General features: G+C 34.1%; 2 protein-coding genes across 2 annotated transcripts in view; one reads left to right on the plus strand and one right to left on the minus strand.

Moving 5' to 3' along the window:
* Nucleotides 1–1,736, minus strand: part of LOC139966532 (sonic hedgehog protein-like) — a 25,127-nt gene extending 23,391 nt beyond the window's left edge. The window contains exon 1 of the mRNA XM_071969654.1: nucleotides 1,663–1,736. Coding sequence (XP_071825755.1) covers nucleotides 1,663–1,721 — 59 coding nt within the window. The 5' untranslated portion in view covers nucleotides 1,722–1,736. The remainder of the gene's footprint in view (nucleotides 1–1,662) is intronic.
* Nucleotides 1,737–9,584: 7,848 nt separating this feature from the next.
* Nucleotides 9,585–16,271, plus strand: LOC139966533 (uncharacterized). Its single transcript, XM_071969655.1, has 2 exons — nucleotides 9,585–9,725; nucleotides 14,336–16,271. The coding sequence occupies exons 1-2, from the start codon at nucleotides 9,637–9,639 to the stop codon at nucleotides 14,880–14,882; spliced, it is 636 nt and encodes a 211-aa protein (XP_071825756.1). The 5' UTR covers nucleotides 9,585–9,636; the 3' UTR covers nucleotides 14,883–16,271.
* Nucleotides 16,272–16,622: the final 351 nt, after the last annotated feature.

Raw genomic sequence — 16,622 nt, forward strand, 5'->3', positions numbered from 1 at the left:
GTAGGCCTATATATAGCCACCGAGTGGTTTGATAAGATCCTATTACTTTGTATATATAGGCCTATACATTTTTTTCTCATGTTCAATTGTATAGGATGTCGAATAATTGCGCTTGTTTAGATTATAAAGATTAATTGTAAAACGACTTCCAGGAAGTTCGTGATATCTTTTTGAAACAAGCTTTAAATATACTTCGCAGTCAATTACCATTTTAGTGGTGTGAAGACTATATTTCTTAACAGACAACTACTCAGTTGAGTTATACATATAGAGGTGTATGTATATACATAAATTCTAAGATCACTCAACTCCACTAGTCACAAAGGAGAAATTCCGCTTCCACTCCATTCTAGTTGCTTTTAGGTTTTTGGAATTCTTGCCAGTGTTTTGGTCGTACACAATGTTTACCTTTATCCTGTCGTACAAAAGAGATTCTACTTCATTTACATTGCAAAATTGTTAAATGACGTTTACGAAAATAGCCAGAGGATAATGCGAGGTTACGGTAGCTGTAATCCCATGGTGCTATTCAAAAGTTTTCAAGCGACTGTAAAGTTGCAGTGACATTGATGGCCGTGACCGAGCGGTTTACAAGACCGTTCATTTTTTTCTCTTTTTTTTCTCTTTTTTTTTCTTTTTAATATAACGGCTTAACTTCCTTGGCTGTGTTCCGAGGGACAAAAGCTTAAATACATACCAGTCAACAAAAAGCCTGAAGAATGCGCATAAATTACTCTTGGTAATTTATTCATTTGAGGTTAAACTGCTAAAACCTGTTTCAAAATCTGTCTGCTTATATAAACTCAATTATTTTATTGAAGTAAGTTCTTCGTGTGAACTTTTTTAGCTGGCAAAGTTCCCCCATTATTCGCACTTATTCAAAGTGAATCGGAGTTCCTCGTGTGGTCCCCCCCCCCTCTCTCTCTTTATATTTTCAAGGTAAACATCAACCTAATCACATTCAATATGAAGTATGGTACAGTATATAGATAAACATTTTCAGTTCCGTGGTGTTGCAACTTTAGAGACGTTCTTAGAAGGCATGCTCGGAGGGCCGATTGATTTTGTTTTGATTTGATGGTATCGTTGACAGAGGTTGTTTATGTTTTTACAAGAATTTCGGAGAGAAACATATCCAATTGTTGAATAGAAATATTATAAGGATATTGAATAGATTAAACAATTTTCTAATAAATATATTATTTTTCACAATTTGATCAGGTGTGAACATCGAAGCTCTGGGAACGAAAAACCAAAGAACTGATCCGCTCCTCTCAACCCCAGTCCCCTTGCATCGAGCCTATGTGACTTTGAGATCATCGTCAGGTGTGTATCAGGATTCCCACAGAAGGAGAACATAATGATACACATGCATGATCTTAGCTAAAAGGCCGAGAAGCGTTCCTTTAAATTTCCTGATATATCAAACATTATGATGGTGAGTGACTGTTGTAACATTCCCAGGGAATGATATCACCTCATTGGTTAGCATGAACAAAACATTATGACGTCATGGACTGTCGAGAAGAAGTAGAAAAACATACTACTAATGACCTATTTAATGTATGCTTAGCCTACAATAAATCAGTTCTTTCACTAACCTTATAGTCTGCATGCATGCAGTTTTTTCTTCATCAAGTAGTGATATTTAAAGTAACGTACCTCTGTACCAAAATGAAGATGACATGGGGCAGCCATGAAAACGTTTGGTTTGTCGCCATTCCTCACAATGTTTTAAGATACGTTGAATCAAGCCATTTTATTTTTCAAGAATCCTTCACCCTTTCGATGTATAGTTGCCAAGTGTATAACATAACGCGAAGTGGAATCTTGGCGTACGTTAGAGAACACAGTGTAACGTGTAAGGGGATAGAGTTGTTGTTTTGTTGCTTTGTTTGTGACAAATTCTTACGTTTCCATTTGATAATAAACAGAAGACAAAAACACAATTCATGCAAGTTGAGAATCGTGTCTTTAGAAAATTTCTAAACAAAATAAGGATCAAGTTTTTTCTCTTGTAAAGTGTAGCGAAAGGTTGCGTTGCATTAATTCAATGTTTAAACCGTATTTTCACTTTGTCATTCTACATTTATGTGGGTTCTTTTTCAATCACGCATTGCCTTGTGGGAATGTTATGAATTATTTGATTTCACACACAGAGAGCCCAGCCATGGTAATTATTCTAATCAGGTCGCTATAGAACATGATAACAATTAGTTGCATGTCTAATACGATAATATTCCAGGATATAAACATGTAAAATATAATGTATGTATGTTTGGATTTTAGATCCTCCTGGAAGCAGGAATTCGCGAAGAAGCCATCATTGGCTTATCAAAGCCGCAAGCTGACCGAAGTCAGTCTCTTAGATTCATATTTAACGCCCATGATTATGAATTGTCAATTGTCAACAACTCTGTAACTGGACGATATACATTAATCTGGGAGTGACTCGAACCGGGGACCTTATGATTGAAAGGCACCGGCGTTAACCACTGAGATAACATTCCAAAACACTCCAGAAATACAAAAGAATATGCCAAAGCCGTAAGCTGACCGAAGTCAGTCTCTTAGATTCATATTTAACGTCCATGATTATGAATTGTCATAATCTGTCGTAATCTGTCATAATCTGTCGGACAACGGCAGCTCCCTGGTCTGAGAAAAGTAAACACACTGTCAAAATAATTGTGACGTTAACGAACCCAAATTAAAAGTGAACACACTGGCACAATAATTAAAACGTAAAAAGCTATGATGGTCTATGTAAATTGTTCACATGGTGTGAAACGTTGCGTTGCAAACAAACATAAAACATTTAAATGCATCTTAGATGACATCTTGCATTGGTACAAAGAAAATTTTTTAACTTTATTTCTATGTGTTTAACTATAAAACAAAATAGTCCTCAATCGAATCTTTGAGATGTAGATTTATAAGGATGTCATTTTAATAAAAAACATGTATATTGTCACATTTACAGAAGAAATGTTAATTTCTAATATCCATGTCATTTTGGATAAATAACCTTCTACAGCTTTATGCGTTATGTATAATACGAAACATATATATATATATATATATATATATATATATATATAACATATAATGTTATGCGTCATTAATTATGTTTTATTTAATACGAAATATATATATATATATATATATATATACATTCTCTCTCACTGTATTCATTTGTGCAGATATTACTTTTCAATGAATTTATGAATTAGGACTATGTTTGTATGAAAATATTAGTTATATGTATTGAGACAGCAGTTGGGAGTTCAGCAGACAATTCCCTTGACTGAGAGATCAGTCAAATAATATTTCGTACACAGTCTTTAAATATTTAATCAAACAGGATATCTACGTCAAATCCTATATAAAGACGTTTACTTGCCAGACCACGGCATTGGTCACATTATGGGCAATTGAACGGGATGATCAAACATAATGTATATTAGATCCTCCTGCAAGCAGGAACTCTGGAAGAAGCCTCATTGGCTTATCAATGCCGCAAGCTGACCGAAGTCAGTCTCTTAGATCAACATGTAACGTCCATGATTACGAATTGTCAATTGTCAACAACTCTGTAACTGGACGACATACATTAATCTTGGAGTGACTCGAACCGGGGACCTTTTGATTGGAAGGCACAAATGAACACCAATGAGACAATAATCACAATAAAAGTTGTGTACGTCCGCCCCTCCCCCAAAGGAGGTTGGGGGTGATTAGTGCACAGAGAACGGTATGTATAACAATCCGGATACTATGATTGTTTGGCGTATTTTGCAGTTATGAACATGAACATGATGATGATCGGATCTTCAAGATTGTTAGGAGAGTGTAAAATGTCAAGTGACTTGAAGGAGGTTTCAAGAAATTTAGAAATTCTTTGTTAAAATGTGATGCGATTTGTTCTTTGAGAGCAGTTTTAAGACTGTAGTAACACCCTGCCCCCTTCCAGCTTTAACTATAATCAGATACCGTATCCAACGTAGATATGTCGTGATCAGTCATAGTAGCCATCAGTAAAGGTACTGGATATAATTAGTAAGTATATACATCCCAGTTCGAAACTTCTATCCATATGGCCTGACCATTTTGAATAGTTTCGTGTGTAAGCCAAGCAGCAATTGATTTGAAGGCATTTAATCCCTAGAATGACATTTTCAGTATTCCGTTCGAAATTTAAAAAAAAAAAGGAGGAGGAGAAAGTATTCATCCAATCAATCGTATACGTTACGCAAACAGAATTAACAAGTCGATGGGAGATAGTGTCGTGTTGGAATTTTAGGTTAAAGTTGTGGACGGGACACGTGGAAAAGTAAATTGAAATAGAGGGCGGTAAATCAAAATAGAATAAATTTGCAGAGAAAGAGAGCGAGTGAGAGAAGAGGTGGACTTCCAGCGCAGTGTTGATGGGCATGTGACAAAGGACATAATGTACTAGGTCAAATACTTACCCGAGATAATATTGCACCCGGATTCGAATGTCTATCTCGATGACACCATTCCTTTAGTCTATCAGTTCGAAGTGATATCGTATCGTATCGTATCGTATATCGTATACCGTATACCGTATATCCTATATCATATATCATATATCGTATCGTATCGTACCGTACCGTATCGTATCGTATCGTACCGTATCGTATCGAATCGTAGCATATCATATATCATATCATATATCATATCATATATCATATCATATATCATATCATATAACATATCATATATCATATCATATATCATATCATAAACCATATCATAAACCATATCATATATCATATCATATATCATATCATATATCATATCATATAACATATCATATAACATATCATATATCATATCATATATCATAGCATATATCATATCATATATCATATCATATAACATATCATATATCATATCATAAACCATATCATATATCATATATCATATCATAAACCATATCATATATCATATCATATAACATATCATATATCATATCATATATCATATCATAAACCATATCATATATCATATCATATATCATATCATATAACATATCATATATCATATCATATATCATATCATAAACCATATCATATATCATATCATATATCATATCATATAACATATCATATAACATATCATATATCATATCATATATCATATCATAGTTTCTACAAGCCACCTTTAGCTCTTTTTTTACATGCGTTAATTGCAAAAAGGGAAACACTTTAAAAGGGGGTTCCTATGTAATTCATTTAAATTGTTGAATTATTATTTTTTCGAAATTTTACCCTCAAAACTAAATGTGACTCATTACAATGTAAATAGTTTCAAAATAGTTTGCTTGTCGAAATGTTTTGGGTTTTTATTTGGTGAAAGCTCGACGGTTTTTCGTCCATGATTTGTGAAATGTTAAGGATCAAAAAGCCTATATTAAGTTCATTGTTTAGTACAATAGTTCAATAGTTCAATAAAGAACTTGGCTACTGTCTGTTGATAATATAGAGAACGTATTTTTGTTACTGAAATTCCAATCTTCTCTATACTTAAATGCATAAATATGAGTCAAAGCTTTTGTTGCTCATAGGTAAACAAAACAAAAAATTGCATACATGGTGCAAACACATAGACGACAATTAATAGCATAATCACTGTAATGATACACTAAAATATTTTGGCTCTCTTCGATTTCTAACAAACGCCCTCTTTTTCTGTCTGTTCCATTAAAGGCTATATCCATAGCTAGGTTTAACATGAAACATTCGACAGTTAGCTGCCCCATTTATAATGATGAAAGTTTTCCACAAGGATAGATTTTTAGCTGGAACTGTATAAAATGTAAAGAATGAGATGGGGAATATATATATATATATAGGAATCACAAATGATTTCGAGTTGGTTAGCATCATGTTTGATCTCTAGAGTAAGGCAAAATATGTCACCAAAAACAACTAGTATTGTTCAATACAGGTGGCAAACGCTTACAGTGGAATTACGACCTTCCTTACCGGTTTCGAACCTCTGGACATACATTCAGCGTCCATAGCCTAGTGGTTAGGGTGTCCGCGTACAGAGCGGAAGGCCCGTGGTTCGAATCCCGGTGGAGGCTGAAAGTGTTTTCACTGTTATATATATATATATATATATATATATATATATATATATATATATATATAGTCAAATTGTTCGAAACCTTGGTGTTCATTTTGAAGATATTATGTCTTTCGGTATCAAATCTGTTCACTTAAATCCAGGTGCGTTCAGAATCTAAGAAATATTTCTAAAATGCGGTTCTATCTTACTAAGTGTTAGTTAAGCACTATTGTCCAATCCATGGTTAATTCGCATATTGATTATTGTAACTCACTTTATTTTGGTATCAACCAACATTTATATGATCAACTCCTATCTTTCTAAAATTTTGCTGCAAGAATGATATATGGTAGAAGTAGATATGATCATGTGACTGCTCTATTCCATGACCTTCATTGGCTTAAAATCAAGGAGAGGGTATACTTTAAAATAATATTGATTGTGTTTAAGTCTGTTAGAGGACTGGGTCCCAAATATATCCATGATATGTTGGTAACCTCTGACCGTAGCATAAATACGTTATTGATGGAGCCTCGAGTTAAATCCTCGTATGGGTATCGCTCGTTTGCGAAGGCTGGGCCTAAATTGTGGAATATGCCATGACAGCCTTAAAGAAGTCCAAAATGCTGCTACTTTTAAGAAGCAATTAAAACACTACTTATTTGTCAATGGTTCTGATTTCAGCCAGAATCTCGCCCATGTTTAACTTTTGTATCGTTCCTTTGAGATGTATTTAATTGTTTTCCAGCACAGCAGTGCACACAGTTTTTCTGTAGTAGTTGTGCTTATAAGCCTTTATTATTATTATTATTTTATAAATATAATATAATATGATATAAATATAAATGTATATGTAAATATATATGTATATGTAAATATGTATATGTAAATATGTATATATATATATATATATACATCTATACATATAGAAATACATATATATTACGATATATATAACTATATATATATATTACTATATACATAACTATATAAATTTATAACTATATATATATAGATATAGATTATATATATATATATAGATATATTTATATATATATATATATATATATATATATAGATATATATATATATATAGTGAATATGTGTGTGTGTAATTTAGTTCCTTTTGTATAAAATATAATTAGTCAATGACACATTGATCTGAATAGAACGAAATATCTTCACGTGTGCAGTTTCAATGATTCCTATATCTAGCCTGCGATATAATTGAAGCTATTTTGACTAATGAAAAGTTATTACCGACGGAAATGATGTATACAATAAAACTAAATGCCAGCAATCTATTAAGATTCGGAAAAAACTATTGGTATGACGTCACACTAAGGTCTAAGTCACAGCAATTGTCTACTTTTACTTTATAAGTTGAAAATACTTGCACGATCGTCTGCTCGGCGATAACAAGCAACATATGATATATATATATATATATATAAGAGGAAAAAACATTTATGAAAGCTTATAAGATAGCTACAGAGTGACGGTTTATATAAACTCAGATAGTTTGTTTGCATATGCAACTTTAGGAAAAATAATATCCATAAATAGTTTAGGCAAGGTAGTACGGCATACTATATATCATATATTAAAATGGCATGTTAAAATTTGACCAAAGAGAAATGATCAAGTTTATGATCAGTATATAAATTACACAGCCAACGTTACTGCAATAGCGTCACACATTCTAGTAAAAGCGAAAATCTTCGTTTTTTTCTATTTTCTTTTGGTGAAAAGTGCTTTGTTAAACCTCACGAGTACCATACTGTGCATGTATGTTCCAAACAAATGGAGAAAGTTTTCCCTTGTTATCTTTTGTCATCAGCATGTTACCTGACACGTCGCCTAACATATCTGTCTTAACTAAGAATGTCAAAATGTGTAAACACAATTTCCTGTTTTCAATAGAGCTTGTTTTGTTATATATATTTGTTTATGTATTGGCTCTTTTAATGTCATACAAGTTTGTAATAACTATGAAGATAACAGATGACTTAGTTTAAAAATAGATCACGACACACACAGGATGACACACAGGATGACACACAAACATTATGTGATTGTAATATGCTCAAATTAGACATTCTAAACCTTATCGATTTTTTTGTTTGTCAAAACACTACAAAAACGTCAACGTTATTTCTTTACTTATTCTTACTGTAGTTGTTCCGATGCGTAAATATGCTATAAACAAGACGCCTTGTAAAAGTTAAGTTGCTTTGAAAAATTTTGAAAGCTTATATTCATCACTGAAATTACACCAGTATGTAACGTGTGTAACGAGTGTTGGACGTTTGTCAACATAATTATTCCTTCATTAAGGTGCATGGAGTCAATTAAGTCTGGGTTGAACCAATATTTATATAATAAGGTTGGGCTAATAAGGGCCACTGATAAGAGTATGGGGAAAACACCCAATGATCGAATATTCACACAATTTGTTGTGAAGTTGATGATGCGATGGTCCTGTTTTTATATCCTGATGAAACATGTAAATAGGCCTAAGCAGTATATATATATATATATATATATATATATATATATATATATATATATATATATATATATATTCATTTGCCTTTGTCGTTTACCTCCATTGCATTAACATATATATATATATATATATATATATATATATATATATATATATATATATATATATATATATGCCGTTTATTTCCATTTCATTTAGCAGAGTCTGTTCAAAGTATCTCTTTCGAGATCCGGCTTTAGGAATCACAAATGCTTCCGAGTTGGTTAGTATCATGTTGATCTCTAGATTAAGGTATAATATGTAACCAAAACCATACAGAAAGTGCAATGGTCGCGCAATTTGGAATGTGCTAATTCAGCTCGCAAAAGTTCTTGATTACTGTAACAAGGAGCGAGGTCAAGTCACAGTTTAAGTGACGATACATTATAATGTGTGATTTCATCTACAGAAACCTAATAGCCACCACACTGTGTCGGGAATGCTAAAGGGAACGCTTATAAATATTTATGTATGTCTTTGAATATCCACAAAAAATGTACGTATAGTGAGTGATTGGAAGCATAGATATGTATATAAATAAATAAATATATATATATATATATATATATATATATATATATATATAAATATATATATATATATATATATATATATATATATATATATATATATATATATATATATATAAATATATATATATATACATATATATCTATATCTATATCTACATCTCTATCGACATCTACATCTATATCTATATCTACATCTACATCTACATCTATATCTATATCTACATCTACATCTATATCTATATCTACATCTACATCTATATCTACATTTATATCTATATTTACATGCCCTAATCATATGAATAGGGCATGTATTTATAAATATACATGCCATAGTATGTACGCGGGATTTAGGGTAACAAACTTTCAACACGGTTTAATCGATTGCTTCACACCTTCTGGAGGTAACACTAAATACTGTGATGAGGTTATTACTACACGGGAATAGTAATAGTAGCCAAAATGGCCGTCAAAACTGCTAAATTGATGTGGTATATTGAAGAAAGACGATCCGATGACATTTATTTACAAGAAGAAGAACACATCAATAGGTAAACATTCGGCTTTTGTTGCTTTTTGTTTTCAAGGTACTAGGCTGTGGCCTCATTTCTTTCTCGAGATAGTTTAACGCATGTACGATTAACCTACCGTATAACTAAACGCTTAGAGTATAACTAAATTCTAGGTAGGCTGCAAAATACAAATAAAAACAACACGAACATTTGTGGCACCATGTAACACAACAGAACATATATTCTGCAATGGGAAACAGTATAATAATGTACAAAAGTCTGACGTCATTAAAAGGGGGGGGGGAATATCAATATCGTTCTTGGCGAAAGTTTTTCGATTTTTTCTGTCACAATGCCGAAGTAAACTTTACCAATCATTTGGACTACTGACCAAATTCGATTCAAATCAGTATGTCTGTATGTCTGTCTGTCTGTTGGACAGAACGTTTTACTTAGAGAAATATTTCCAGAGATACACACGTTTCACTTTGCTCTGGATGCCTAAACATCTGAAAGATTTTAAACATTTCGGGGTCTTACTAAGGAAGGTCAAAAACTTGCCCTTTGGGGGGGGGGGAACAATGATTTATCCAAACGAGTTGATTTGAAATATCGAAACAAGCTAGAAATATATGTATGCTAAAAGATAAGTTACTCAGTCCAGAAAATATCAAATCAAGGTATATAAAATATATATGTGAGAAGATAGGTAAATATCGGCAGTATTTGGTGACCAGATTTAGCAAAGTATTCAATCCTAAGTCCGCTTAGCTAATCGGCCAACGCGAACGTTTAATGGAATGACTATAGTCATTAATTTGGGCAATTTTAGTCAAATTACTTTCTTTTATTTATGTGGTATACATTAGGTAACAATCAAGTTGGAGTTAATCAAATTCCTTTGTTACTATTGAAATGTTCTCCCTTTTCTTCGTGAGATTACTTTCTCACAACTTTCTCAGTAATTAAACAGATTATTAACTGAACAAAATTCTCCTGTAACTTTACAAATTATTAACTTTAAAAAAGGTCTCTGTTCGTTTACGGTGAAAAGTACTGGCAAAAAAGTTTCACATACATGTTATGTAATTAGTCTGTAAACTAACAAAGGCTCTGTTATCTAACAGAGCGACATATATTCACATACATTTTTATGAAACTTTTTGCCAGTACTTTTAAATTAATAGTACAGTTTTTCTTTTTTACAGTGTATAACTAAGCCTAACTTAGAATTTGTCAATCGCTCTCATTTTCTCGTAGTCACCGATCTCACTGAAAGAAGAGGGGTTTACTGCATTGAGAAGGAGCAATGGAGCTTCATGACCCCTCCCCTTCCTCTCGACCCCTCTCCTTCCCCCTCCCCTTCGTCTCGAACCCCATCCCCTCCCTCACGGCCAGCATCTCCTTCTGATGTTTAACCCACTGATTTATTTCATTCATTATGATACTATACTATACATCATTTGCATTACAAAGATACAAAGATTCCAGAGATGGTTGGATGACTATGACGAAACCATTTTGTGAACGAACCTTGAACGGTATCATCCGAAGCGATTGTTACGTAGATACCAAACTGAAAATACCACCTTAACACCTGTAACCGTGTGATATTACATGAATAGGTAACATCATTACTAATAATGAAACGGCGAATGCTTCCATTTCGGAAGTAGGAAGCAGGGCAACATAACAACCATCTGTTAACAATGTCAACATGGTGGGTTTTTATTTTTTAGAATACATTGACAAAGTAATATAAAATTACACCAATATCTACAAAGAGCTGGATATTATTAAAAACAAAATATCACTTCCTCGTTAGAGACATTCAAGTTGCCAGTGTAAAGTTCCCAAGAAGAGTTCTGCATGTATATGTATATTTTTATAAATATATATTTTTTATAAATATAACTAAAATGTTCCTTCTCGTTCAAATGGATTCAATTATCTGTGATGTGCGCATGATTTCAAAGGTTGAAGGGGGATGACGATGAGGGTGCAAATCCTAATCCCCCTAATCCACCACCCATTAGGTAAGAGCTACAACGTTCATAAAAAGGGTGTCCTTATCCCTGAGGAGTGTTTTATTCTTACCCTATACATATGTACTGGTGCATGGAGCCTGTCCACCACTAGTTTGTGTACGCCACTGGCAGTTAGCCTTACCAATCAATATTAAATTGCATGGGGTTGTAAAGACTATAAATCACTTATTAATGTTTGTTTCGAAGAGCAATGGACACGACCTTTAATATGCTATATGTTGTGACATTTCTATCCAATAGATATGTATACTGCATGATTTGCGTCAAGGTAGAAGTTACATAACATGGAACACAACCAACTTCTTTACATTACAGTCAAACCATGTATGACGTCAGCCGATTCACAAAGAGATTACAGTAGCTACTGTAAATCCTATAATGTTGTACCACAGTAAAAACTGGATCGTGCTGATAAATCTGATACATCGGTAGCATGTGCTATTAGGATTGGAGTAAAAACTGAGGATATGTGTAATTCCAACAAATGCATCAAACTGGAGATTTTGGGATTACACATATCCTCAGTTCTTACTCCAATCCTAATAGCACATGCTACCGATTTATAGCACGATCCAGTGTTTGCTGTGGTACAAAACTTTACGGTTTATAATAGTTACTGTGTTTTCTGTGTGTATCGGGGGAGGGGGGGGGGTGTCAACCGTCTCACCTTGCCGAAGCATGTACTGTTAAACCTATATAGTATATTCAGTTTATAGCTGTTCTAATGATACTTATCAATCTCGCGGAACACATTACAAGACATGTAACAAGACCTGTAACCTACGACCGCCCATCAATTGATATTTACAATTAACATTTTTTTTAATATTTACAGATTAATATTTACAATTCAAGGCATAATTACAATATACACAAATTAATTACATTCTTGTTAATGGTGAAGTGTACATTTGCAGTAACGTCACATATCCAAGCTTTACTTATAACGGTATAAGTATGATGAAAATATACAATAACTGATCGTTCCATGAATACATATATACAACTAAGGTTACAAATGACCATAAACCGCACGCCAATAAAATGTCAATATGCATAACTTACGGGATAACTGAAGAAACCCGGTTTTGAGCAGCGGTTGGTTCTCAAGTTCTCTTACTTCCTCTGAACGGGAAACACACGGTAATAACCTCCATTATGGGAACACACAGTAACCCACTATAACTCGACTTACACAGGAACACAAAGTAACCTGTTAACCTTTTGAGGTCCGTCGTTCCTCCGTGACGAATTAAGCGAAGAAAACCCGCCCAACAGATACCTGTTTCTTTTACACTGACCTCATGTAGGTCACGCATTCCGACCCTGTACTCAGTCTGACCACGGGATAAAAGATTGAATACCTCTCTAGTTATCATTGGAATGAAAGTACGTGAACAGTTAAATACATATGCAAATTACGGTGCTCGGTCAGAACACAACACTGTAACCCAGGAAACTTCCACTCACGTGTCAGGTGACAGAAGGTTACTTATAAAGACAAATCACATGACCGAGTGACACCGAGACAAAAGAAAATTCCTGTATTGAATTAGAAATGTCAACCCTTTGTTTGTAGTCTAGGAAATACCGCGATTAACGATATAACTCATAATATTTATATAATATATGACACAATGCACTAGTTTAGTTGGTTTTATCTTCATGATCTGATTCAACTTGCACTCAAGTTTATTAATGCTATTAGCAACAACCAACGATTTGATTTGGCAGGGCAATTTGTTACAGTAACAACCTGTGTTTAGAATGGTATATGATTGTGTAACAGCTTGACACCACATTGTCATTGACAGTGTGTACTTACCCTTGTACAAATGGACATTTGGGAGCCATGAATCATTCGCTTATGCTGCATTTTAAGCACTGGTGAAACATCCTTCTTGAATGTAAAAGTTTGCTAATCTTAATTTGATATTTGATCTCAATGATTGAGATTTTGTTGGCATACAAAGTTATGTTAGTGTTAAAGACAACACAAAAACACCATTTCAAGGTTTTGTCCCCTACTTGGCATGCAGTTGCTTGAACGTAACATAATTTGACTAACTCCCCCCCCCCCCTCCCTCTAGGCAAGAATGTTACTCATAGTAATGTTATCAATTAATAAATGGTCTTTCAAAGCTTTTTTTGCCTATACTAAACCTTTGTTGATTTATCCTTGCAATGTGATACATTTAGAACATTTGCAGGCTCTCTCTGATAATGTTTTCTGTCACTGTGTCAATACCTAATGTACAGGAAACGTTCATCTTACTTGTCATGGTGACATCATTCACGATGCTCTTGAAAGATTCGTTGAGAAGATATCAGCAATTTGTATTAAACAAAAATCATAAATTCGTCATCAACGGAAATGGTAAGGATGTGGTTTAGATTAAAGAATGATGTCAATAATTTTGAAAAACAATTAAGCCGAGCAATCAACTTTAGCCACGGGAATATCCCTGATTCATCACTCAAAGATTCAATTTCTATTTATTTATCTTCATGTCAGTCAAATTTAATTAAAAACTTCATATGAAACTAATGAAACATGATTAATGATTGTTTTCTTTTTCCTCCTTCTGTCTTTCTGCATAGAGTATCGAAAGCAGTCAAAAACGCCGACTACATCGTAATCGCGGGAGTCGGTCTTATCGTTGTACTTGCTATCTTATTTTGTTGCAAAGAGTTCTACATGTGCATTTTAAATTGTTTTCGAGAGAGACGTGTAAGAAACCAGAGAGAACATGTTAAATTGATCGAAAGACGTTCCCTTGATCTCTCCTCATCCTTATCTACCATAACTATTCAAAGCGATCAGAGAAGATACAGCCGAGTCGCGGACTGTAATCTCGATATTGTAGAGGAGGATGAGGAACCACCAAATAGTCCCGGGGAGGGTTGGAAGATGACCAGATGTAACTCGGAAGAGATTGTCTACATGTACCCATCTGAGAGCCACTTCGAGGAGGTATCCATCGAAGAGGACGCAGTATCGAGGAGTCGACAGCAGAACAAACCGCGCCGAGTAACTTGGCATAATTTAGGGGAAGGGGTCGGTGACAGGATGAGTGCAGGGCCAAGTTGGAGAAACTTTATCCAAGAAATAAAAGAGGAAAATACTAGTCAGGAAAGTGAATTTTAGAACTAAGAGAGTTTGTGTGGGACGGTGTTCTGTTTATCTCAAGCTTGTGGTTATTGTACAGTTAAAAACAAGTGCTTATATGTGGCGAATATGTTGGTGTTGTTATGTTGATTGGTTCAAATTGAACGGTAAATAATTGTTCTTTTGCTGTTTCTTTGTTTCTTACATTTTTAACTCATATTACAGGATACATTTGCTAATGGACAACGAAGAAAACAATTAGCTGAACAATGATTCGCTAGGTCATAAAATGTTCTGTACTGGATTAAACCGTTGAAAACTCTGTAAATGTGGAGTAGTCTAATGATTGTAGCGACAATTGACCATAGTATACCGAAAAAAGGTTTTTCAAGCATCACCCCACCCCCACCCACACCACCACCCCCACCCACCCCCTCTTTAACATGTGGTTGATACCACTTGAGAGAGAAGTTCATTGTAAAATCAAATTCGTTAGTCACTCTCTTAAAAACATTCACTTAGTGAAAGCATATTAGTTTTAATTATTTGCAATCTTTTATTTTGAGCAGGCCTAATGATTGGTACATTTTCGTAAAATTGTTGACCAAATGCATTACAACTTGATATTTAAGATATCATTTAAGAATAAAGAAGTTGAGATAGATGTCGATGGTAATGGTAACTAGTGCATGAGAACAAGTTTCGAAGTAAGTGATACACTTTTATCTTCTGTATGGTTCTATTAGAGATACAGGTGATCAAGCCTAATGCCCCCCCCCCCTTTTTTTTGGTTCTTAGTTACAGCCCTAGTAGTTTGAAGTAATCGAAACTAGTGAACATCATCAATTGGAGGGTAAGGTTAATTGTAACATATATAAATAACAATATAATAGAAAACGAAACTAGTAAGAAATTATGAAGCAACTGTGAAAATGCAAGAGAAATGATTCGTATACAGGCATTAAACATGAATTTACAAAAGACCTCATCACGCAGGTTGGTTGTTGTCTCTGCCTTGTTTTGTTTGTATTTTGCTTGTATTTTTTCCCTGTCAATGTTTTCAGCTTAAAGCCTGATTTATAATTCGCCGAGTCCAGAACATAGGTAAAACTTTCTTTTACGTTGCATATCGAACCAAGTCTAACCTGTAGTCAATAATCTCTTGTTTTCTTTTTCGGTCGGAAAAATGAAACCGCTGTAATAAAATTACAACTTCGCAATAAGAAGGACAAGACATAACCCCGTGGCTTGCCCTTTACCGACTTCAGTTGTGCTTCGTCTTCGATTCAAACTTAAAGGTCATCTCCCTTGTCCCCAAAAGACATCGTCCTAAAAAAATTGATAACGGTATCTAGATCTACCGTATTGGAGGTTCAAGCCAAACACTGCAATTGCTAGACTTCGATTATAGTCAATGATGGTTAACTTGCAATGGTAACTCTGATGACACGGTCTCGCATGCGTCATTCATTTTGTTTATTATGCTCTGGTAGACCAATCAGAATCGAGAAACCATCATGATATGAATGTTCACATTATATATTTCTTGGGGTCTCCTGACTATTCAAAGGCCAGTTTAGCAAATGGATATGGTTCGTTATGTAACATCATAAAAGACTTAATACCTAACGGGAGTACCTGGTGGTTATCAGTAGCTATATCTTTCTGTTCCTCAATTTGTAACAAGGATTCACCGATATTATGTTGTGGTAACGATCCTCTACATCCAACTGCGTTAACAGTTGCATTCAATAGTTGAGTTACCTGCATAACTGAGGA

Source organism: Apostichopus japonicus, chromosome 4 (genome assembly GCF_037975245.1).
Source record: "Apostichopus japonicus isolate 1M-3 chromosome 4, ASM3797524v1, whole genome shotgun sequence".
Taxonomy (NCBI): domain Eukaryota; kingdom Metazoa; phylum Echinodermata; class Holothuroidea; order Aspidochirotida; family Stichopodidae; genus Apostichopus; species Apostichopus japonicus.